At 42.1% G+C, this 24,828-nt stretch overlaps 2 protein-coding genes across 3 annotated transcripts in view; both read left to right on the top strand.

Annotated features, from left to right (window-relative positions):
- The first annotated feature begins 688 nt into the window (after window positions 1-688).
- Trim9 (E3 ubiquitin-protein ligase Trim9) overlaps window positions 689-24,828 on the top strand; it is a 70,294-nt gene continuing 46,154 nt past the window's right edge. For both annotated transcript variants that reach the window (XM_017243490.3, XM_017243489.3), the window contains exon 1: window positions 689-1,781. In XM_017243490.3, coding sequence (XP_017098979.2) covers window positions 885-1,781 — 897 coding nt within the window. In that variant the 5' untranslated portion in view covers window positions 689-884. The remainder of the gene's footprint in view (window positions 1,782-24,828) is intronic.
- LOC108126795 (uncharacterized) lies at window positions 21,231-22,126 on the top strand. The gene has a single exon (XM_017243492.3). The coding sequence runs from the start codon at window positions 21,341-21,343 to the stop codon at window positions 21,944-21,946; it is 606 nt and encodes a 201-aa protein (XP_017098981.2). The 5' UTR covers window positions 21,231-21,340; the 3' UTR covers window positions 21,947-22,126.

Here is a 24,828-nt window from a genome sequence, read left to right as displayed (position 1 = left end):
AACAAGTTCGATTATTTCTGTTGAGAGTTGTGTTTATAAATTTAATATTCGATAAAAAATATGTAGATTATTTATGTTGTTAAAAAAATATAAAGCTAATACTGATGGAAGACCATATAATTTAATTATGTTTTAAAATTTAAATATAAGCAAAGGATATAAAAAAATAAGTAATCTTAATTGGAAAAGGAAAAATGTCAGGGTCCTTTATTTAAATTATATATTAAGAATAATCTTACAAATTTTATTATAATTTTTAAAAACTAAAAAAATTAAAGAATTCTTTAAATATTTTTCAAAAACAATACCTGGGGAGTGCATGTAAGACTTGCAACGGTTTCTGAGAGAAAGAGAGCGACCCTGCCGACCAAACACGAAGAGTTCGAAGTTCTCGACGGCACAACTGCGAGGCTTCCACGGCGGATGCTTAATCTGAAAAATATTTCGGGCGAGTCGGACGTGTCGCGGATGGTTTTCGAAAGTGTTGGTTTCGTAAAATCGTAAAAAGTTGAATATTGGAAAACAGAAAAATACGAAAATTTGTGAAAACAAACCCAAAACAGTTGTGCAATTTTTTGGATAAAAGTGAAACTAAAAATATTAGTTTCAAGAAAACTAGGCAGAGATTTGAAAAATAACAGAAATCTGGAAAGTGCTGTTTTTAAAAAATTGGCTAATAGTAAAATATACTAAAAAAATTAAAGTGAAACTAATAAAGATTAAAACTGCCAAGTGAAGTGTTAAACATAAATCTGAAAGCAATCTTTGAAAACATGTTGGCCCAAAGTGCCCAACCGAATTAACTGAGACCGTGGAAAAATCGCTTATTTCGAGCTTACCAATTTTTAAAAGCGGATTCAGAACCGGATTAAGTCTCACCCGAAATGGAGGACGAACTGCGCTGCCCCACGTGCAAGCAGCTGTACGCCAATCCGGTGCTGCTGCCCTGCTTCCACGCCCTCTGCCTGGGCTGTGCTTTGGACATTCAGACCCCCTATAATCCGGGGTCAGGTCTCCCAGTGACCACCAACGGATCGGGGGCTTCCTCCACCGCCGGACACAATGGACTCCATGGACCCGTGAACGGAGGAGCGGCCGGGGGAAACACAGCTGGAGCTAATTCCGGTGGCCCTGGCACCCGTCACAGCTCCCACAGCTCCGCGGCCAGCACAGCCAGCTCCAATACCGGGAGCGAGAGCGTCACCTCCGACCAGGATCAGTCGGACAAGGTGAGCATCTTCAGCGAGGCGGACTCGGGTGTCGTCTGCTGCTCCAACACATCGCGACCGGTCTCCTATGCCGGCACTGGAATGCTACCGGGTGTGGGTAACGTGGTGGCTCCACCGGGAGCTGCCTACTGTCTCACCTGCCCGCTCTGCCGCAAGCTCGTGTTCTTCGACGATGGCGGGGTAAGGAACCTGCCCACCTACCGGGCCATGGAGGCCATCGTCGATCGCTTCTGCGCCCGCGAGGCGCTCCGCTGCCAGATGTGCGAGACGGACCCCAAGGTAGCTTCGTTGATCTGCGAGCAGTGCGAGATTCGCTACTGCGATGCCTGTCGGGAGCTCTGTCATCCGGCCCGCGGTCCGCTGGCCAAGCACACACTGGTGAAGCCCCGAGGAGCTGCCCAGCAGCGTGAGTCCGTATGCGGGGAGCACGAGGAGGCACTCTCCCAGTACTGTCTCAGTTGCAAGGCGCCCGCCTGCGGGCTGTGCCTCCAGGAGCAGCGCCACCAGGCCCACGACGTTCAATCCATCAACGTCACCTGCAAGGCTCAAAAGGTGAGTTTTAAGATTGGACTAAGTTTGAAAACTTAAAGAGTATTAATAAATAAATTCTTAACTGATATGTATTTAAATACTTCTTTTAATTCCTACCAAAAAATTCTTTAAGAAAAAGCTTCAACGACAAAGAAATCCTGGCAAAGAAATCTTACAAAATAATAGCAAAAACAAGTCTTGAAAAATATAGCACCAAGACAAACTAATTAGGGGCGAAAGTAAGGTCTTTGAGGAATAAATATATATTTACTTGGGAGGCCACCGCATATCCTGATCACATCCTGACTCGCTTCCTTCTTGATTCTTGTTTATATTTCGTTTTATTCGCTTTGCCGTTCGTCTGTCTTTTTTGTGGAAATTTATGGCTTGTCTGTTGGCCCTGAACATTTTTCATGCAACACTGTTTTGGCGCATTGCTTAGGGGATATTGGAATCCGAGAGATAGATGGCATAGAATATTGGGATTTTTTAAAAGGAGTATACCCTACAAATTCCAAACAAAATAGGGAGTTACATGGTTTAGATTTTATAAGAATATTCAATAAAATTTATGTTTTTAGACCTCAAAGGTATTAGATAGTCGACTCAGTCTAATGCCACTTTGGAAACTATTTCCTCAAGAAATTTTCTTGGCAATTTGGAGCCAAACTCACCTTCAACAGCTCTTCATTTTTAGGGACCCTTCCAAACTGCCGCAATCTCACAGTTCTGGCACGCTAATTCAGCGATAAGTTTTATGTCTGCCGTCGTGCTTCCCTTGCTTACCTTTTTGGAAATTTAATTTCTGTTTCGTTCACCTGTCGGGGAGCCAGAACGGTAGTCGAGTTCGAGAATTCCTCAACTGTCGTCGGATCGCTGGCAATTGTCAACGGCAAACAATTTTTATATGGCAAATGTTTCAAGTGCCTGCATATCCTGTCATCCCGAACAGGACGAGGACAGCCAACAGACAGACGTGGCGGGACAGACCAAAGTGCGAAAAGTGACAAATTGCAGCGGCTGCCAAAACAAAGGACGAGTCTGTAGCAAAGGAATCAACTGTCGAGTCAGGTCAAGAAGGATATTGCTCGAGGAGGTGAAGGAAAGGCAAATGAAATGGATAGCATTTTTTTGAAAAGAATTTCGGGAGGAAGAAAGTGGTTTAAGAAGTCAGTCAAATCATAGGTAGTAGAATTATTTCCTTTTGTGACTTTAGTATAAAAATACAAAGCCCCTTAATATCTTTAACACTGCTAGAATTCAAGCACATATAGATATATTTTTTTGAGAGTAAACCCATTGATAAAAAAAATATCTGACACACATATTTTGGCCTATTTCTGTATCTATTTGGGTTGAATGTTTCTACGCATTGGCCGGACCTATTATCAGTTCCATCAGCCCCTAAAGGTAGAGAGTACAGACTCATCCAAGCCCCTTGGACCTTATTTGGTGTAGAGTTTCCTAGATTCCAATTTTTGCTTTCGTTTCCTGTCTACTTATCTGGTCGCATGCCTCCACCCTGACGCATATTTTTGGCTGGATGTGGGATGGCCTGCAACTGATTTTTGATTTCCATTGTTCGGCTCCATTCGCCTGCAGGCCCTGCAGAGTCAAAATCTGAGCCGAACAATGCCAAAAAGGAATCTCTGACCCGGGGCAGCTGGGACGGGGCAGCTGCTCGGCTCATAATGGCACAAGCCAGGTGAGGTACTCAGCCCCGCATATGTGACACACGCACGAAATGCGGAGTGACGCCTCCACCTTTTCCACCAAAAAGAGTTGATAAGATAACCCAGGGGTAGTCATCAAAACAAAAAAACACCAAAAGATACTTTTTTGAGGGACTCGTATCAAAACTGCACACCGATGATTATCAGACACGTTGAATAATAAACTTTTAAAGACCTCATTTGATTCACAAAAAAACTGCTTGTAGGTGTGTAATTTTTCTCTGTGTGGTTGGAAGACTCACTTGCAGGAAAGTTCTCCTATTTTGTGCCATTTTTCACACCCACTTCTGGGCACCAAACTCTTTCTACCTGTCTGTCTGGGAAAACAGGTAATCGCAATACTGTTGGGTCGCGTACTTTCCCAACTTGTTGTCGGGTCCTTCGTAAATCATTAATTTTTTCGGTGTTTATTATGCAGTTGTCCTGTATCCTGTCTGGGTATCCTTGGCCTGCTTTCTACACCTCGACATTTCTCATTGTTGTTTATACATTTTTCTCTATTTCTCTCCCCGGTCTTTGTTTCTGCTCCTTTGAGATTTATGACGCCATCAAAGTGCAGCTCTCGGTTGGCTGTGTTGGGAAAACGTCTAAAATATTTTGCAACATGTTTCGTGTTGTACCCACCACCGCCACCCTGCCGCACCACCACCCGAAACACCCCGAACTACCCCAATTCATGTCCTGCCAGATGATTGCACTGCATTTGTTCCGTTTAATATGGCAGGATTCCATTGTTTTTTGTTTTCCGCCACCAACCCTGGGGCAATGGTCTTTGGCTAGATGTGTGTCGAATCCATCCAGAGTTCAGGTTATACGCAGTTCTGTGTGGATTTTCAGCAGCTCAACAATGGTCTTGGTTCTAAATAGGTTATTTTAGATACGATTAGGGGAAGGGTAACAGTCGTAATTGTGCCTCGAAGAGCTGTCAATAATAATAAGAAACACACTTATTAAATTCCTCAAATAAGGAGAAAGGTGGAGAAAGAATGTTACTATCACAAATCCATTCCTACTCATCCGAGCGTAATATATGTTTATTTATAAATAAATTCCTTTGAGCACGAGCAACCTGGCAGGAGTAAGGAAGGAAGTATTCTTTGATGGCCCCACACCAACCAGGACAGGACAGGCAGCTAAGTTAATTACAGTCCAATTACAGGAATTTTATGTGTAGATACATTCGGATTTCTGATGTTGGCAGCCGGTAGCTGCTCGGCTGTCCTTCTCTCTCAATATAATTAAGCGGAAAAATGAATTACATAATTAATAAGCAAAATTCAACGCCAGCCTAATTAACAGACCAGGCGTATGTGTGTGTCGGCCTGGCCCAGAATTAAAGCCCGAAATAAAGGAGCCGACTTGAAGAAGTTACACCATTTGATCACATCCCTAAAAACCGGCAGGATAATGCCAGTGTGTGTGTGGGGCAAAGTCAACACAGAAAGCCAATTTAATTGCAGAAGGGAAAGCGAAAAGGAACCAGAGTGCCAGTCAGCCAACATAAAAAATAAATAGAAGAGAATTCACGGCAATAAAATGAAATGAAACCCAAACAGGCAGACTCTAGCAATGAAAATTTTTCTCTCAACAAATAAACAGAGAAAATGGGAAAATGGCCCAAAAAAAAAGCTATATATACTTTTCCTAATTCATATAAAATTGCCATTTGCCTTTTCAAGCCATTTTTTTCCGAGGCACAGCTCTAAAATTATTTTGTCACGAGTAAATTTCAACAGTTGCTTGTTCACTAAATAATAACAAACCCCAGAACAGGACCCAACCCTGCTGATGGGTTGTAATTTTTACCTGTCCGTATCCCCAACCACCCCAATGGTTGGTGTTTTCCAAAGTTGGTCAAAATAACACAAACAAACTGTTTTCCCCAGTGCATAATTTTCAGTGTGTTGGTTGGGTGTGTTTCAGTCCCCCGAAAAAAACGGGGTAAGTGGTAGAAAAGGTTGGGGTGGGTGGATGGTACAAAAAAATAAAACCCCCGAGGTGGGATGAGGGGGTCGAAGAAGCAAAGCTAAGTGGAAGTAAATGTTTGCCAGACTTGCAGACATATGCATTACCAAGTCACGTGTCCACCTCCATCTAACAGGAGTTTAATGACCAAAAGTCCTCACAGGACCTACATGGCTCATTGTATGAATATCCCCAAGGGTCTAACATGGGGACTACTTGTCCTCGGACTGTCATCATCATGGCATTAATTGGTAGGCATTCGTCGTTTACTGATGAACAGATAAAGCTTTGTGTAATTGATATTTCCCCATCTTGATAAGGTCCTGTCAAAGGGGGTGGATTTTTGGGACGTACAACCCATTAAACTTAAAGTCAAGTCAAGCTAAGACCCATGCATGCATAAATAAATGTTTATTTTAATTTTAAAAAGTGCTTATCCGAAACAACACCGCCAATCTCATAAATAAATATTTATGAAATTCACTTACCCCTACACATTTTTTCCATTACCAGTCCGAGAGCTTAACTCCACTTTCATGGATCATGTGGAGTCAGCCCCTCATTCTGGAACTGCCCGCTGTGAAAGCTTCTAATTATTTCCACCATAAATGTCAAACCAGCTGTGTGGCCTGGCAGAAGATTACTGTCGAGGGCGTGACCCCACCCAGTGAGGTGGGGTGGGGAGGGGTCAAAGAGCGCTTATCTGAAAATTACTTTTCGCGAGCCTTTTCAACGCTAAATGCAAAATTACAAAAGTTGGGAAAAATATTTTGTTGCTCTCGCTGTAATTTATGCGCGATTTGCATGTCCCAGCGCAATTGTCAAGGTTTTTTGTAAATGCTTTTATTTTTTTTTGGAATTATAATTACTTTTGTGTTTTTTTTGCCAGGAGGGTATAACTTTTGACCGCAAAACTTTTTCATTTTTTGGGGCCACCGAAGACGAATCTAACGGCCATGGAAATTGTATTAAAAATTATTGGATTTTGTGGCTCATTTTTTTTGTGTCAGTATAATTGTGAGGGCATGACCCCGCATCCCGTATTTTTCCTCTTAGATTGGGCGCTGTGGTCCGCCCATTATTGATTTAATTTAATTAGTTTCCATTTTCCCGCTGACCATTTCAGTGATTTTCGGGTTTTGTTGTGTTTGCCAGTAGTCTGCGTTTATAGTTTTTAAAATTTTGTTTTGATTGCAGTGTTTGTGATGAGCGATGTGGGCTTGAGGGTTTCGATGACCCCGAACCGGCCGTAAAAGTTATTAAAATTTTATTGCCATCTGAGAGCCGTACTCGATTTTGATTTTATTGTTTTTCTTTTTCGAATTTTGTTCAAGCCCACGTACTGGACATCTTTGAATGCATTGTCGGGTTCTAGATTTTATTAAGGGGCCTGAGTTGCAAGTAAAATGACCAAAATTGAAGTAAATTGGATTTTATTTGTTTTTCTTTAAAAGAAAACCTCAAGTTTAATTTAGTATTGTGGCGTCCTTTACATGCTTCCCATAAATTGTTCAAGCATTTTCATTATCTGCCCGAACTATGCAAATATTTAGAAATAAATATCTTCCATAATAAACAACAAAGTGGCAACATATTGCCCACTCGACAAGTCATAAATAAGCTCCATGGACAGACCTCTAAAAAAAGAAAATAATAATAAACCAATAGCGAGTGCAAACTGCGCTTAATTTATGTAAATTCCATTTGCAAGCCTCAATAAAGAGCAGATTTTTTCCGCATTTAATTGCAGAAAAATGTTTATTTTTCTATTTATTTTAAGCGCTAATTTAAACGATAAATAAATAAATAATGTTGCTGCATAGTGCTTGGCACTGCTGTCTGTGGTTTGTTGAAAATAAATAAATTATAGTCTAGTTGCAATTATTCAGGAGAGTATATATTTAGATAACTAAATTATTCATGATATACGAATGATAGTTTTGATAGTTCTACAAATTCCTTCAAGTCTGAAAATCTACTACTATCGACCCATAATTAGCCATCGCAGTTCAAGTACTTTGGATAGGTTTGTCTTTGCTATCAGCCATGTTTGCGATAAGACCTGGGCTGTTACTATTTACCCAAGAGCTTCGGTTCATGTCATTGCCTTCCAGAGCATATATGGTATGTCGACGATTGCCGACCAAGTTGTGTAGCTTGTATCTTGTTTGATTTACCGATTCCGTGAGGTGAGACTTCATTTGTTGATTGATTTTCTGGCTGGGTTGCGGCACTCAGAGGGCCAGTTACCGAAAGCAATTTGTCAGAGCACTGGCTTAAAAACAAATTAGAACATTTTCCAAGAAGCCAGGGCTAAGTAGTTGTTATGTGATTAATTTAATTGGAGAAAACGTGTATTTTTTTAATACATCGCCTTACTTTGTGGTGTTGAAATTCAATTAACAGGTGTAAAATGAGATTTAACCAATACCAGTAGCATCTGAAAATAAATAAAAATCAATGGCTGGATTTTAAACGAATTTACAAGCGATTTAACAATAATATTTTCCAACAATTTTCACACATCAGCCCATATGCAAATTAAGGGAAATAAAATTCAAACAGTTTACAATCCGAACTGGACTGGACTGGCAGCAACATTGAAATTGTTTTTAATTATGCGTAAAAAAAAATAATGAATTACGATTTATAGTACAGAAATCAATGCAATATTTTTGCAAAAGCGATTTCTGCTGTTCCTTCGAGTGTCAAAACGGAAGTTTTTAATTTACATGAATATGCAAATTTTCCAACTAAATGAACTGCAAAAAAAAAATGGGTAAAAATACTTAATGAAATTTCGATGAAGGAATTTTATTAAAATTCGTTGTTTGTGAAATCATTAAATGACTGTCGCCTGACATTAAATTTTTTTGGGAATAGTGTGAGGAAATGGAGGCACTTTTATGATTGTTAAACGTTTGACGCTCGCTCTCATTGCCTTGTTTAATGGGGCCGTAAAAAAATTGTCCCGTTGTCCCTTTTTTACCCTCCTCCGTATCTCATTTTTTAATTAGCCACCGCATAAAAAGTCACCCCGCAGCCAGCAGCCCCCAGCCAGCAGGCAGCACCCAGCAGCCAGCATGTCACATGTGGCACGAGCGGTGGCAGCAACATGAGCAGCAGTTGTAAGGTGTCGTTAAAAACTACATTGTGCACACCCGACTGAGGATATATAGTATGTATGTAGGGGTTCGTATCCCTATCCGGATAAAATATATATATGCATCCCTAGCCAAAGGGGCTGGCCGTTTTTTACGAGTCCTGCACAGCGCCAACTGTCAACGGGCTTGTTGACGTTTTAAATTTCTTTACTAGCTGCGTGTGCGGCATGTGAATGCGAGGTTGTGGGTGCGGTAAGATGTCTATCGTCCCCGGGTTATTATGGTCCGGGTCCAAGCTCGGAGCTCCAGAGTCCGGTCAAGTGTTAATGGCACAGTTAGGTGAGGAATTACAAGGGATTTTGTGAGAAGAGCAATTTGCAACAAGGGATGTGTTGAATAATCTTTAGGGATACTTTAAAGATTCTCCTTCTTTATATTTTTTCAAGATTTAAATAATTAATGAACTATTATATATCTTATCATTAGTAATTCTTATCAAATGCTGACAAATCAGAGAGTAATAAAATAGTTAAAGTCATTTAATTAAGACCATCTTTAACTCCATATAGTTTAATTCCAAGCCATTAAACTACAAGATAATCAAAAATATCTAAAAATCTTTGAAAATAATGTTTTGTATGTGGATTAACCTCTCGTTTCCTGCCATCACCTGGCAGTTGAGCTCGTTATGGATCAGCTACTTGAGCATTCAGCTCCGCATGAGAGTGCAATTACATGCAGCACGTAAGCCATAAAAATGCTTCGAAATGCTTCGGAGGTGGTGGCGGGGCAAGTCCCTAAATTTACCCACTCCCCGACCGGCTGACAGATGTTTATCAACAGCCAAGTTTATTGCATTTCACAAGAATCACACTATAAAGCTGATAAAGTGACAAGAGGGTACCAAAGAGAGCAGTTCTATAAAGGGCCGGGGGAAAATGAAATCAAATCAAAGCCCAGAAACAAAAATCGATAACGAACGAATGCGACTCAACGTTTTGCTTTTATGGTCTCTGGTATTATTGAGGTCTGCTCCCAATTATCATATTATCATATAAAACAGATAATTTAGTGTTTGTGGGGGACCCTATCTCCATTGCAGACACGTAGTTGTGTGGAGGAATTTTCCAGCATTTTCCCAGCTACCCAGGCATATTGGTATTACATTAAATCTTTAATTTTTTTATAAACCTTTCCTCACTTTTGTTACAACAGGCACCACTGTAGCTGTAGTCTTGCCCGCCACATACGACAAAGTGACAACTTCATGAACTATTCAAAGTTCCCTGAATAGAATCCGTCTGGCTGCCGCCCCCCCCCCAGGTGTGTGACATCCGTTCCAGGGGACAGTGCCTTGTCCCACACCCACCTCCCATTAGCTGTGTCCTGGCGACTGTGCCGGGCATGCCCTGTGGTCACCGCCCTTGAAGTTCTGGGGCTCCTGGTTATTTTATTGTTATCTCACTCCGACTGGACTGTCTCTGCGGATTGCGGCTTGTCAGCTGTCAGCGTTTTGTTGACTGCCCCTGGTAGGACGGTTGGTAGGAGCTGATTTAAGCCAGCTTTCGGCCAAGCCATCGCCATTCCATTAGCATGTTCCATTTGTGCTGAAAGACGGGCGGCATTAATAATTCAATGCTTCTGATTTCAAATGCAATAACAATTTGATTTATTTACAGATAGTACAATAGTTACTCGAGTTGGGGAAAGACTCGGACAGTGACTTGAGTTGATTATCGTAAGGTTTTTGGGAAAGGGATATTGAATTAGGAAATAAAGCCTGTAAAGGGTCTGGAGTTGAACAATTTATGGCTTTTATAATTGTCCTGATTAAGCAAATGAATTAATTTTCAAAGGTGTTTGTGAAACTCCGCAATTTAATGAAACTTTCATAAAACTTTAATATATTTTTTCATTTTTTCTTTCAGGTATGTAACAAGTATCCCAACAAACTTCCTCTGCTTTGATTTGTGAAGCGTAAGTAAGTCCTTATTTGCCTTTCGGCCATTTCATGTCCTTTGTGGAAACCAGAATCAAAGCTGTCAAGTGTCATTGTAATCAGATTTTCAACACGTGGCCATGGACTTAAAAAAAGCTTATTAATCCACCGAATCCGAAAAAAAACTGAATAATAATTTTAATTAATTAAATTTCGGTGGATTTCTCTTTGTGGCTCAGTTTTTTTGTTCTGGCCACAGGCAAAGCCGCTTAAAATCACAATTTTTGTAAAGTTTTTGCTGCGACAGAACGCGGCCTTTGAACTGAAATTATGACCCGAGGCGCGGGCCTGTCAACAAGTGTATGTGACCGCCCTGGTCCACAGATTTTTATGCCATTTTCCCAACCGTCCCGACCATGTCTGGATATTTTTTAATCAATAATCAATGCCCGAGGACATTGTTGATAAACATTGTGACGTGCCCTTAACAACAGATACGTTTATATTATATATTATTCCATTTGCCAGGGGGCATTTCATCATTTTTTCGTGAATATTCAGTGGGGGGAGTGGGACTTTCTACAAAAAGGATAATATCATTCTTTACAGGGAGGTATATTTGGAAGCCTTTTTAGAACTCATTTCGATTAAATTTGTAACATTTAACCATTAAAATGCCCCAATATCCACTCAACTCCTAATGAAGCAATTGGCAAGGGTTGACTTTTCAACCGCCTTTCCCGGAAAAAAAGTAAACACGGAAAACCTTTTTGGCAAACACCTGCCCAAGTGACCCCAAATTTCTTACCTCCTTTCCTCCATCCTCCCGCCTCTGCCCACATTGCAAACAATTTTTAATTTGTTGACTTTCGTTGCGGACCTTTGACAAACATTTATTTTAATTTGTTTGGCCTGACTAACGAAATAATTTAGATAAATGCAGACACTCTTCAAAGGCCGCCAAACTTTTTCCCAAACATGGGATCTAATTAAGCGAATCCATGGTTGGGTCTAAAAAATGTTCAGGGCCTGTCCAACAGAATTGATTACTTGACCCGTTTCGACTTGACGTTCTTCTCGAGAATTGCCCAACACATTTTAACAGTTTTTGTCAATTTTATCAGGCTCTTAGCAGGCTTATTGTCCCTCGTCCTTTTCCTCCTTTTGGGCATCCGCCTTTTCTTTTCCTTAATGTGCCAAAATGTAGTAACATTTTTTATTTATGTCAACCGCTTGGCCAAATTCACAAAAAAGCCAACACAAAAAAAAGGTCAATGGGGTTTTGGGGCGAACTTTCCCTTATTAAATTATTTCCCATTTTTTTCCAGCCAGCTTTTTGGCCATTTTTTGCGTCTTATCTCTGGCCCACTAAACTGACCAGAATAATGTAAAAGATTTCCAGTTTCTGGTATGTCGAGGGAAGGATAATACAATGCCCGCCTCCACTGGTTATAAAGAATCTTTGGAAAGAATAAGGGAAATGACGAAACTAATTAATTATCAGGACTATGGTTTCTTATTTTAAAGTGGATAGTGTGGATGGAAACTTAAAGCCTTGGTTCTTGTTTGTCTTCAAGTAACTTTCTGCTGAAAGGCATAGTGATGAAGGTTTCTTTGCCACAGAAACACACAATTAGCCGTGGAAACAATTGCATTCAGCGATTTGTGGACGGGAAATGCAAATAAATGCGCATAATAAACGAGCTGAAGCCCAAAGACAAACCGCGTGGCGATTCAATTAAAAACTGCTGACCCAGCTGAGTCGACAGGAAGTCAAAGTTGCAAAAGGATAAGACAAAGCCGAAACGAAACGATGGAGAGCAAGGAGTGCGTGCTGTTGAGATGAGAGACATTAGATACAGGACTGTGTCTTGGAGTGGCTCGGCAATTCCTATCTAATTATAATAAAACCCTGATGCGGCCCAGGACATGGCGAAAATGCCAAAAGGCCGTAACAACAAATGGTTCTCGAGATGATTAGGCTGCGATAGCTGGCAGAAGCTTCGTCCTGACGTTGGGCACAAATTACACAAATGGCATGCTGATTAGGACGACCTAGGTCCTGACTAGTTGCCTTGAATATGCCAGTTTAATTAAAGCTCTGAGAGAACAAAAGAAAAGTCGATTGAACTCAGGATCCAGGATATGTATCCTTGGATTGTTTAGTATCTTCCACTTTTAATTCAATTACGTTTGTGGTGTTATCAGGCCGAATGGTAGTGCCAGAAATTAATGAGCGCTAAATTAGTGAAGATTATGCCATTAGGGGATGACAGCCCCAGCAGCCACGCATCGCGCAACGCGCATCAATGTCCTGGATGTCCTTTTTCCGGCATTATCGAGCTGCCGAGCTCATCAAGTCTCAGCGCAGCCTGATGATTTTTATTGTTTGCTTGACCTAATTTTCCTTTTCTCCAGCCATCCAGCCACTGGCATTGACCATTTTTGTTTGGCCTATCTCTAATGTCTGGAATTACCCACAAAAGAGGAAAGAAAGACATTCCAGAGTGCTTCAGGGCACACACAAAAATGTTTATGAACAAAAAGCTTTGGCATCCCTTTGTGGGCAGATTGAGGGCTTCCTATCAAAATTTAATATGAACAATGGCCAAGAACTAAAATGCTCATATCCCAGATTGCAGATGAATTTCCAGCAGAGGAAGCCAGAGGAGGATACTGCGCAAAAATATTTCCAATTTTATGCATTTTTCGATATTGATGCGCAGGTAAAATTGAAACAAATAGCAGAGTGGCTAGACAAAGGATAAAATCCTGCTAAGAATTCAAATAATCATTAATTGTAAAATACATGAGAACTAGAACTGCAAGTCTCTCCATAACACAATTCCCCTTGCTCCATTTCCCAGCTTCCCCAAGCCCATTTATCAAAGGCCATACTCCACTCCAAGCATCCAGCTAAAATTCAAAATGTTTTGCCTCCAACTTTACATGTGAAGTTCATTGACAAAGTTCATGTTTTGATATCTCCAAGGGGGCCTGCATTTCCTGGTTAGAACCAACCAACCAACCACCAGACCAGGATCAACAATGACAGAAACAGCCACAGCAGCCGAACCATACCCTTAAACCATTGTTCTCATGCAAAGTCGCATTTAACATTTTAACCTTTCATTTTCGAAACAATTGCGTCTGCTTATAAAAAATAGATGCGAAACGAAACGAGGCGAAATGCCAAGAGAGCTGGCCGAGCTGAAGGGAGACTTCAGATGTGATAGGAAGGGATTGAAATGGATGGTAGGTAGGCGTTGCGGTGACTGGCAGCAGGACTGGGCCCCATACGGGGGCTTCTGACTTCCAGGACTCGCTCACTCAAATTAAAATGTATAAAACAGAAGGAGACTGATTCGGGCTGCGGCATCCAAATGGAAATAGGACTGGGAATGGGACTGGCAGTGGCAGTGGAGGTTCGGCATGCCGTGCATATTCCCAAAAGCAATAACGATGACAGTCAAGAAGAAGGTTAAGCTCCATGTAGATTCACAGAAAGAAAATAAAGTATTTTTAACATTTTTATTTAAAATTATGGGAATTTTATGGGAATCATCCAGATTTGTTAGAACAAATAAAAGAAGCTTTCAAAACCTATAGCTTCAATATTTTCCCCTGGCAGACCTAGCCAATTTTTCTGACAGTGTAGCGCTGCTCTATATCCACCTTTGACTGGCGATTCCCATTCTCCGGTTGAGCCTGGCATGCCATAGCTCTGTGGCTAACATTTCAATGCACTTCATTCCATTGCAGATGTGCAAATTTGATTTTGAGTCGCAGTTGACTTGCAGCTGTTGGGGTCTTGTCTCGGCCTCGTACTTATTACTCATACGCCGAGTGTGTTGACATATTTCCAGATACATATACTAGATGCTATGATGTTGTGCCCAGGTATGCTTTTGTAGGCAAACGATGCTGGATTACTGGGCGACTTCCCTTTCCATTTCCATTCATATTCCACTCGGGCCGGGCTTGGGGCTTCGGGCGATGTAACTTTGTGTATCGTTTGTGTTTTCATTTGCGCTTTGGCATAAAAACTTTGCATACTTTGTGGCGTCTCATGCAGCTTGTGGAATGTGTTCGTCCTTTCTACGTGTCCCTCTTGGCTGAAAATGCAAGTGTGAGTGTGTTTGCCTGACAAGTGCAATAATATCATAAGCACAACGGCAACAACACGTTTTCCCCATCTGCTGGACTGGTGTTTTTATGCATTGTTTTGAGATGTTTTTTTTTCTTTTGCCCCAGGCAGTTTTGGTCCTGCAAGTCCTGACAAAACCCACAAGTGCAGGAGACCCAAACCCTGAGCTTTAAACTTGAGCATCTGTGTGTTGGGTGATTAAGGATATACTTTTCTTCTTCAAAGACAGGATAACAGCAAATTAATGGTCTCCCAATGAGACTCCGCAGTCTTGTCTTAAAATGCATTCAAGGCAGTATATTTTTCTAATCAAAAAATGGCTTAAAATTGAATTAAAGCAAAATATAAACCAGTTAGAAAGGGGCATGACATTTTAATTGAATTTACTCTAGTCATAGTAACTTTGAATATCATTATAGTCATCGTTGTCACATGGGGGCCGAGGTCTTTCGAAGCCCAGACTGTCGAGTCACCTTCCGACATGGTAAATTACAGATAGGCCATGCCCAGCCGCCCTTTTTAAGCGCTTTTAAATTTATTTACTAGCAAGGCAAGTTGTCGTTGTTGCAATGGTGTTGATGCCGGTGTCGTTGTTCGTTGTTCCTCGAATGCAAACGACACAAAAAAGTCCAGACACAGACGACACATAAATTGCCGGCATACGTGTGTGATGACAGGCGAACGAATGGATGAATGAATGAATGGGTGGATATGGAGGTATACGGAGGGAAGGACGAATGGACTGCCAGCCAGAACCAAAACCAACACTGCGGAGCAGGAGACGTTGACAAATTGATTGCATTCTTTTATTTTCTATGCCGGCAACATCGCTGCACCACATGGCGTATGCGTTATATGGTTTTCCTGGCCCTCCCGCCCGACCGGGCCGGTGTCAGCACTTTGGTCTCAGTGGCTCTGGGCTGCTTTTAATATGGTTAGATGCAGTTGATTGAGTTTTAAGTGCCGTTCTATGACAACATTTGCTCTTGCCTTCAATTAAAATGCAACAAGAAAGTAAAGGATAAAATAAAGTTAGGAACTAGATGGCCGTGAGGCAAGAAATAATGTTATTGATTACAGGAAAATAAATTAAATTTTTACAACACACACTGACAACAACATGCTGTCCCATCAAATGTCAGTTTCTGAAGGAAGACGACTCCTAGTGTGTCTGACAACCGTTCAAGATCGAAAAAAAAGAACCTTCTTTCAGGACGAACACGACCCACGCTTTTTATTTAATATGTCATTAATAATTTATAAATGAATGCACATCTCGGAGGGAACTCAAGGGCTTCTTTCACTCGAATTCACAATTGAAAAATCATGTGAAAAGTACGTGAGTGGGCTGGAGGGAAAAAAATCCGCTAAACAGTATGATTAATTCATTATTTATTTATGACATTTACAGATGGCGTGCCAAAATAGAAAGCGAGTCCCCTGATGAATGCAGAGAAAGTCCTTGTAGGTGTAGGTCCTCCAATGGCAATGAAGATGCCACATCCGCCCACTGTTCGAGTAGAAAGAAACTCGGGATTTTCTCGGCCTTGCACGCATCATCAGTTGGGCTGGAAGGGGGCGGTAGGTGGGAGGTCCTGCCCACACAACCAACACCCCCTCCTAAACGTGCTAATGCTATGCAAGAGCACCTCTCACTCCCCCACTCTCCATTCGGCCGCCCCCCCAAAAAACACCCCACATAAATATGCATAGAAAATGCCTAAAAGTTAATTACCGTCAACATTCTGAGTGGCGTCTGAGGCCAGAGGCAGGGGCGTGTTCTATGGGCGTTGATTTTAATTTATGGCAGACAAACTTTTCTCCCACTCCCCACCAGCAACACCCCAGCAGCCCCAGCTTCTATATAGTCCCTCCCAAGTACACCCTCTGTGAGCTCTATGTGTGAGCTGGTAATTTAATATTCATGACCGTGTTAAAATCAATGCAAAAGAAGGAGAGACCAAGTAGGACAGATAGAAAAGTTAATGCCACTGGTTTGGTAACTGGCCGGGTCTGGTCTGGTTTGGTCTGGCCTGAGCCAGCAATCTAATTAGCAATATTTTATATTAACGACCGGGCTGCTAATTTTAATTGAAATTCTATGCTTCTATTCTAATTTTTTTTGGGTCTCAGCCTCCCCTCAATATCGGGGCATAAATCTCAGTCTACCCTTTTTTTTTTAGGGCGGAGACCGAGAAGTGTTTCAATAATTACCCTCATCCTGTTTTTCTTGTGCGGGTGCTTGAGTGTTAACAACCTTGTAACTCAACATATGAGGGTTTTTTGAGGAAAGGGGTTTTGAATTGACTTTAAAATGCAAATGATTGTTTCTTTATAAAGAAGAGCATACGCACTTCGTGCTAAAAGTTCTCACAAATCCCTTTCAAAGTTTTCCTTGCTGTTTTTGGTTTCCTGAAAGCCTCCAACCCACATATTATCCCACACACTCACATCCTACCATTATGCCATTTGACATTTGCATTTCAAATGATTCTGCTTGTTGACTTTAATTAGCCGAGATTTGTTTCTGCTCTCCAGGGTCCCTCCTGCCCCTTTCCTAATAGCTTTTCCCAAAGAGGAGACCTGTTCGAAGTCCCTTTACTAGTAATTGAACCAACGAACTAAGCTCTGATATTTACCTTGTATTTGCATAGTTGCGAATACCCCGAAACGAGCTGAAGAAAAAAAAACATTGGAAAATTCTCCATTTTCCCTGCCCTGGCAGCGTTTTCCGCTTCGGTCGTGGAAAGTCTCATTACCAGAGCAACAACCACAACGAATCGATTTCCGGGACGGGCAACCCGCCCCTCAACCCGAGGCAAGCTCATACAGGTGGAAAATGCGCAAAAATTCATTGTGCAGAAAAAGTTTTCCTTAAAAAAAAGTACACAGGACATTGGGTGGTGGGGGGAGGGACATCACCTGCCTTCGGCGGTTGCTTTCTGCTCTCTGCTCCGCCCTCCCCCCGGCCTGCCGTGTGGCGGGAAAGTGTATTAAAATGCGAGGAGCCAGTGTCTTCGCAGCGACTACCACCCCCGGCACAGCTGTGCCCAGCTGCTTGGAAACAAACAACAACATAACCGAAAAGGGGGAGACTCTCAGCCCCTCCCCAGAACGGCCCCCTCGGCGAGTTGCTCCTTTCCCCATTATTGCGGTTTGCTGCACGGCAATAAAATGCTTTAAAATTAAGCATAAAAGCATAAAATATTTAAATTCAAATGGTTTTTCGAGCCAAAAATGAAATGAGCTTTAATGCCTAGTTGGAATTTATTTATACATTTTTCCGTTTCTATTTAAATTTGCATTTTATTGCAATTTGTTTGATATTTGCTAGCTGGCTGTTCTTCTGCCGGTTCTTCTGGCCAACATAAATTCTTGTTTTATTTTATGTTATTTTATGCATTTGCCTTTTATTACCCACCCACGACAATGGTCCTCGAAAGGTATATGATATTCCCGAGACTAGGTTTTTTGTTCTGGTACTGCTTCTGGTTCTGGTTCACCAAATGATAATTTATGCAAATGTCTGTGTAGTCCTGTGTCCCGAACCGTGGATGAAGACGAAAAAATCGCTGAGGGTTGCAACAAAAAGCCTCCCAAAATTCGAGGAGCTGGGAATCCATTTTCCATTTCCATTTTAGTTTGCTTTTCAGGACGGCAGCCTCTTTGTGCTGACATGCCTTTGTCATTTATTTTGTTTATCTCTTTGGCAGTGTGCTTTTTTTACATCTAACAAATTATTATTATGTTTCGGGCCATTTTAGCTGATCCAAGCGGTTCAGAGCGGTGCCCGTAAATCACAAAAATCCAGGGAGGCATTGTTTGGAGGGGGGACATGGTCCTGACCCTTTGGACCTTTCGGTCGTCGAGCTGCAGTTGAGTAATGAGCTGCTTATCGAAGGGCCAAAAGGTATAGCTCGGCTTGTTTCCGAAAGTTAATGATATGACTTCATCTGATGATGCTTTATTTGGTTTGCTGAGCTCAGGGATTCCATAAATGAAGAAGGTGTGGAACAAAGGTGTTACTTTGAGAGAATATTAGATATTATTCCTCAAGCTACCAATATCTTTAAATTGCTTTAACTTTTAAAGGATGTTACTTCAAAGCCTTTACCGAAAAGTACTCAAAGGATGTTTTCACTCTTACAGTGGATACCAGCATCCATCAATGGCTCTTTGCCAAATTCCTGCATTAGTTTCGTTTACTTTTCAATTGCTCCTGAAACAAACTCCCTTTAGCATCTCTCAACCGAACTAAGTAGCCAATTGACAACTACAAATTGAACATTTATTTTCCAGCTGCAGATCGTAGTGCAAGTGCCGTGCCGGAGGATGGGCAATGTTTTACATAGACATATGTAACACTGGGGAGCCCAAAGGACTCAAGTGGTCGGTCATCGGACTGGCAAAAGGGATGCAGTTGGGTGCCGCATGAACTTTGAGAAGATGTTTGAGCAGCTAAGATAATAGAATTTTCTCCTAAATTTAGCCAAAGATGCCTCACGAAAATAGTCGAAAGTAGTCGGAATGTGGAGTGGGGGTCTGAGTTGCTTCAGGTCCCTATGCAAATGTCTTAGACATGGTTGGCTGACTATCACAGTCATGGTCGTCATCGTTCTTGAACTTCTCCCCCGTCTAACGAACAGACAGAAGACGAGGATATATCCCATTCCTGTTTTTGTTTATTTGTTTACTTTTTGCCATTTGCCTGCATGCCAGTTTTCCCCTCAACTTTGTCATGGTTCCTGCTCCTTTTCTCCGTTCTTGTTGGCGTCATTATTTTGTTGTCCTTTTTTTTATTTTTTCCTCTTGGTCCTTTCTCATGAGCCATGAATATTTTCATATTTTCATGCGACCACTTTGGTGTCCTGGCTGCATGTGACTGACTGCGAATGCTTATTTCCAAGGCTCTCCTGCCTTATCCTGGCAATTGTGTGTGTAAAACTTTCGGCTGCTGCCTCTACTTTCTCGAAGGTCTCATGTGTAGGACCATGTTATTTAATAGGCTTTTGTGACTTGAAGGAAGAACACCAAATGGCTGGGAAGTCGATACAGTGGTTAGGATATGATTAGGTGGAAGTGCTTCTAAGAAATAGTTTTAAATAATGTAGTATAGCTACAAGTGTTTATTGAGTAATACTTTCAAACGCATTGTTTTAAACTACATCCTTCACCCCTAATATTATTTCTTTGGAAATATCTCCAAAAACATACCACTGTCCTTAGATATCCTCAATGCTATCTCGTTTTACTTTTTCCTCGCTCTCCAAATATATTTTCATCTCACCCTCGATGTTTGTTTAGTCTGTCTGGAGTCCTCTGCCTTTCGGAGTCGTCTACATGTGTCTGCCCCTTGTCGTGCTCCTTGCAACCCCTCTCAGATCCTTAGATCCCAACCCCCTACCGCAAACGCTTTCCGTTCGGCTTCCGTTTGTATGCACAGTGGCTGCTGTTTTGGTAATGCGTTCAGATTATTAAACATATTTTCTGATGCCTGACAAATGGCAGGACAAACGATGGCAAAACATTCTATTACCCTGGCTGGGAATGGAGTTTTTGGCGCTTTTTTTGGGCAATTAAAAGAAGAACTTGCCGCGTAAAGAAAGTTACTTTAAGTGTTCAATAAAAAGCCAGAAGCAAAGTTGGCTGTAAGCGTAAGTAGGTCAGGCCATTAAAATTGCCACACCAGGCAGGAAAACACCACCCAGTGGATACACCCTCGTGGAGATTTATGTGTGTGCTTTGGTCTGTTTGGGGTTGGGGGGTTGGTGGGTTGGAGTACAAACCAAAATAATGTATCCTATATGGTTTCCTGTTTCTTGTTTAATCGTTAAAGGAATTCATGGTTTGTTTCTGGCAGTTAAAGTTGTTCTCTGTCCGTTGACACACCGAATAAGAAAGGGGAGCGACTCCACACGCACCGGTAGCACATCCGCCAAACCGGAAGTCCTGGAAACCGTAACTCGGCCATAGGGGGCGCCACCTGCAACACACACACACTTTGGTAAACTTGGCTCGATTCCCTCGGCTCTCGCTTTTAGAAGTTGTGCTGCTAAATGCTTTCTGATTGTTATTTTTCGTGTTTCCCATCCCCCCGCCTTGAGGTTCTTCGGCACATTCTCGATGTTTCTGCGAAATTACAATTATTACACGGCCCCCCACCTAGAGTTTCTTGCAGTTTCCTTCTGGCTCAGATGCCTGGGCGCCTCAGCTGCCTCGCCTGGGTGTTTGCCTGCTTTTCCCCCAAAACTTTGGTTTTTGGCGCTACAAATGCAAAATCTGGTAATGTAGGCGTGTTTAACACAAACTTAAGTTGTTCGTAATGACTTTGTAGCGACAACTCCGGGGCTGGGACGTGGATTTAGGAAAAAAAAGGAAAGTCGGGGAGCCGGCTCTTCCGGCGGCTCTTAAAGCAGCGGTTGATGGCGAAATTTAATGAAAAAAGTTTGCAACTTAAGATGAGCAACTCTGGAGCGAAAAACGAAGACAAATCACAAGTTAATGAGGCATCTTCTGATAGGGAACCAATCTCAGACACCTAGAAGGTTTAAATTTTTGACATTTTAGTTATAGTTTTCTTGAAAAGTATACATTGCCTTTGTACTCGTCCAGTCAGTAGATCAAAAATTTGAAATTCCTTCTCGAAACCCAACTATTTTACATCTGAGACTCAGTGTCTTGCTCGGGAAGCCATGGAGGAGGACCTAGAGTTTCTTATCAACGCCTTGTCGGTGCCCAACACCCCACTGACAGAGCCCTACGACGAGGGGCAGTTGCTGGAGATGCGAGAGACCTTCAAGACGGTGCAGAAGCTCATCCGAAGCCGCCCTGCGGAAGTGGAGGAGAGTCTTCGCCAAATGCCGCGATCCAAAGCCGGCGGGGACACAGGCAGGGTCAAGGACCGAAATCTCAACTCGATGCTGGCCCTGATGGACAGTGATTGTAGCAGGGGCTCCCCGGCCTGGACATCGGCCGATAGTGGAGCTCTCACTTCGCCGATCATTTCGGAATGCGGCCTGCGAGGCATGAAGGTGATGGGCCAAAACGACACTGATTTGGAGAGCAGTCAGTTCGAGTCTGATGAGGAGTCCCATGGTGCTCTGGTGCCCTACGAGGAGCTCTACACGGACAAAAGTGCCTCGGAAACGACTCTCACTGGCGAGAGTTCTGTATCCTCCACGATATCCTTTAGCATTCCCATGCAAGTGGTCTGGAGCAACAGCGACTACTCGTCGCAGGTCTCAGATAGCGAGACCACCATCACGGCCGATGGACACAGGTTCTCACTCATGAATTAAGAGGTTTTGCCACATTAGTCTTAAAATTTTAGTGATTTCTATATAGTGACTTGGATTCTGTAATAATTTTAAGTCATTTCAATGGTTTGCAGGGCATAAGGATGATTTCTGAAGAGTAATTGTGGTTAACGTTAAAGGATACAGAAAATCACTTTAATAAACAGTCCAAAATTAACAGCATGGAAATAAACTTTTAAATGGGAGAAGCTTCTATACAACCTTACTTATAGAGCGCATCTCTATGCGATTCTCAAAGAGATTCACCTCTCTATGCACTTCTCACTGAGTCCACCTTACAAGTGGATAGTAGAAAAGGGATCAGCGATCAACGTCATCAAATTAGAACGCATCACCTGACCCCAGACACAGTTTTAATGAGCTACCATAGGTATGGTTGATATGGTAGACGTGACCCCTCATTTAACCCATGCTGGCCACTCGACTGCCGACTGGAATGGAACTGGGAAAAGTGATTAAAACGGAAATTTAATTGAAATGCGCACATTTGCGTAGGCATTCGCCCATTTCCGTCTGACTGGGCACGCAAACCACTCTCGGATGCTCAGATACTCAGATAGTCGTATATAGAATTCCAAATGTTTGTCTACTAAATGCCCGGGGGTCATTTGACAGGGTCTTTGAACGGGTAGGGCCGTCAGATTGGTGTTTGGAACGCAATTCTGCGTATTTTTGAATTCGACCGTTCCTCGGATATGTAATTTCAATATTTTCTGGTGTTGTTTGCGTGCGTGCTGCAATTTCCTACCGACTGTTGTCGACTGCCGACTACCGCTACCGAAAAATCTAATTTAATTTCGTATTTGTGCCTTTTTCTATTGCTCACCTACCACCCACACATTTTGGAGCGTCCATTTGTATTGAAATGTTGGTATGGAGAGTGGTTTGGTGAACAGGTGAGGCCTTCGAGCAATTTGCTTTCGCTTTTCCTGCTTTTGATTTTCCCCATATTGCCGTCACTTTTGTGAGTTCTCGGGTGGGTGGGCATTTCGACTGCTCCTTTGTCAAGCCTGGCTCTGGTTCGGGGCAACAATTTGCAAAGAGAGTGAACCAACCTGGTCTCGTGTATGACCATTTATTGTTATGCATATTAAACATTGGCATGTACGGAATGGAATTCCAGTACGAGTCGGGAAATGCAATAAAAATGTTGTATGCCAGCAATTAGTTTAATGGGAGATCTAAGGGAAGGATAAGAAATATTCAAGGAATGAATACCTGTGGTTTTCTTTGCTTTTGAAATACTTACATATATGTTTCTGATTCTATTGATATTCGCGTGTAAAAATAACCTAAGACAGTATCTTATGTGTTGGTGGTTTCCTACCACATTCCTTTAATTTTCGACTCATTCATGTCCTAGACACAATATGTATGTTGGCTTTCATCCAGTCAGCTCTTCTCATTGAAAACACCATTTAAGCCACACCACAGCTCTTGCCACCGGAGTTGGTTAGTCTCTGTCTTGTGCGGCATGTAATTGCAAATCCAATTAATTTACGAACTAGCAGAGCAAATGTTCTACTAAGTAAGACATAAATAGCACAAGACCCGACACCAGACCGTGTGTGTTCCAGAATTTAAAGTGTCTCGTGTTCGGATTCAAGTGAGCGTTTTCTTTGGGGATGTCAGTCAGTCGAAGGAGGAGTATTTGACGCCGTTTTTGGAAAGTGCTTCGGGTGCTCAGGTTGACAAATGCACAACAATTAAGTGAGTAGTTCCTGAGAATTTATGCTGACAAAGATACAGAGATGATTCTCCCAACTTCCTATAGAGGGGAGACTACTAACAAACGATGGAAATTGAAAAGCGAAACTGGGAAACTGGGAGTGAGCCAGAGCTCGCTTTCGGGCTGATGAACATCCATTTCGCCTTAATGCTTCCGTGGTGAGCATTAAAAACCTGGAAAGAGAAATTATGCTAATAAATCGCAGCGACACGTGTCGTTGTACTCGCGTTTCAGTTTTTCCCCCACCCGGCATGTCACTAATGGACATGCGCCACGGAATATGCATCGAGTAGTATTCCTCAGACTGTTGCCACAATGTTGCACTGTGTGTTGCTTGGGATTATTATGGACTCTTGGGCACTCCTGCACGTGGTGTTTACACATCATTTACATAAAACGAGCAACAACTTTTTGCAATTTCTTAACGAACAACAAAAGGAAAACCGGCCCAACAAAGTTGTTAATTATACTTGACTGGACGACACAGAAACGGTCTTGCTGCCTCAAGACCGAGAGAAAAAAAAAGGACAAGGTATCCTGCTCACTCAGCCTTTGATAATGACCGAAAGGACGAGATGGTGGAAGAAGGGATTTTTCCGGGACCAGCCCGCTTATGACGTGCTGGAATAAACCATTAATCAAAGCTGCATCGCCTGGGCGAGTCGGGCACGGTACTACCGCCAGTTTTGAATATATTTTTCCGTTTCATTTTTTATTCCTTATCCGGAGCACCACCGGGCTTCTTTAACGACTCCAACTAAGGGGAAGTGGTTCTTTTGGTCGCGTGTGTACTATTTAGCAGGGTGCATGGCCCTGAGCCGATTGCCAGATTAAACAATTTAGGGCCAAGCGGAAAAAAATGTGTATTGCCTAATTGTAGTAATTAATGAGTTTAGTTTACAGCTCCGATGAGAAGTGTGTGGGTCTTGGGGGCGAAATGAGGTGATGATTAATAGCAAGGAAGTTTTGGCAAACCCGAAAAGTAATTAATAATATAATAACTACAAGAAATATTAAATTTATTCGCTTCTGTAAATCCGAAATCCAAAAATTTAATTACATGCCTCGATGAATCGTAAATAAAGCCAGCCAGACAATGCCCAGAGTTGCAGGATGCTGCGAATACAAACAAATA

Source organism: Drosophila bipectinata, chromosome 2L (assembly GCF_030179905.1).
Source record: "Drosophila bipectinata strain 14024-0381.07 chromosome 2L, DbipHiC1v2, whole genome shotgun sequence".
Lineage (NCBI taxonomy): Eukaryota > Metazoa > Arthropoda > Insecta > Diptera > Drosophilidae > Drosophila > Drosophila bipectinata.
This window is presented reverse-complemented; position numbering and strand designations above follow the sequence as displayed.

Bases quoted from the DNA above. Each gene is read 5' to 3' on its own strand.
- LOC108126795 (XM_017243492.3), top strand. From the start codon at position 21,341: ATGGAGGAGGACCTAGAGTTTCTTATCAACGCCTTGTCGGTGCCCAAC.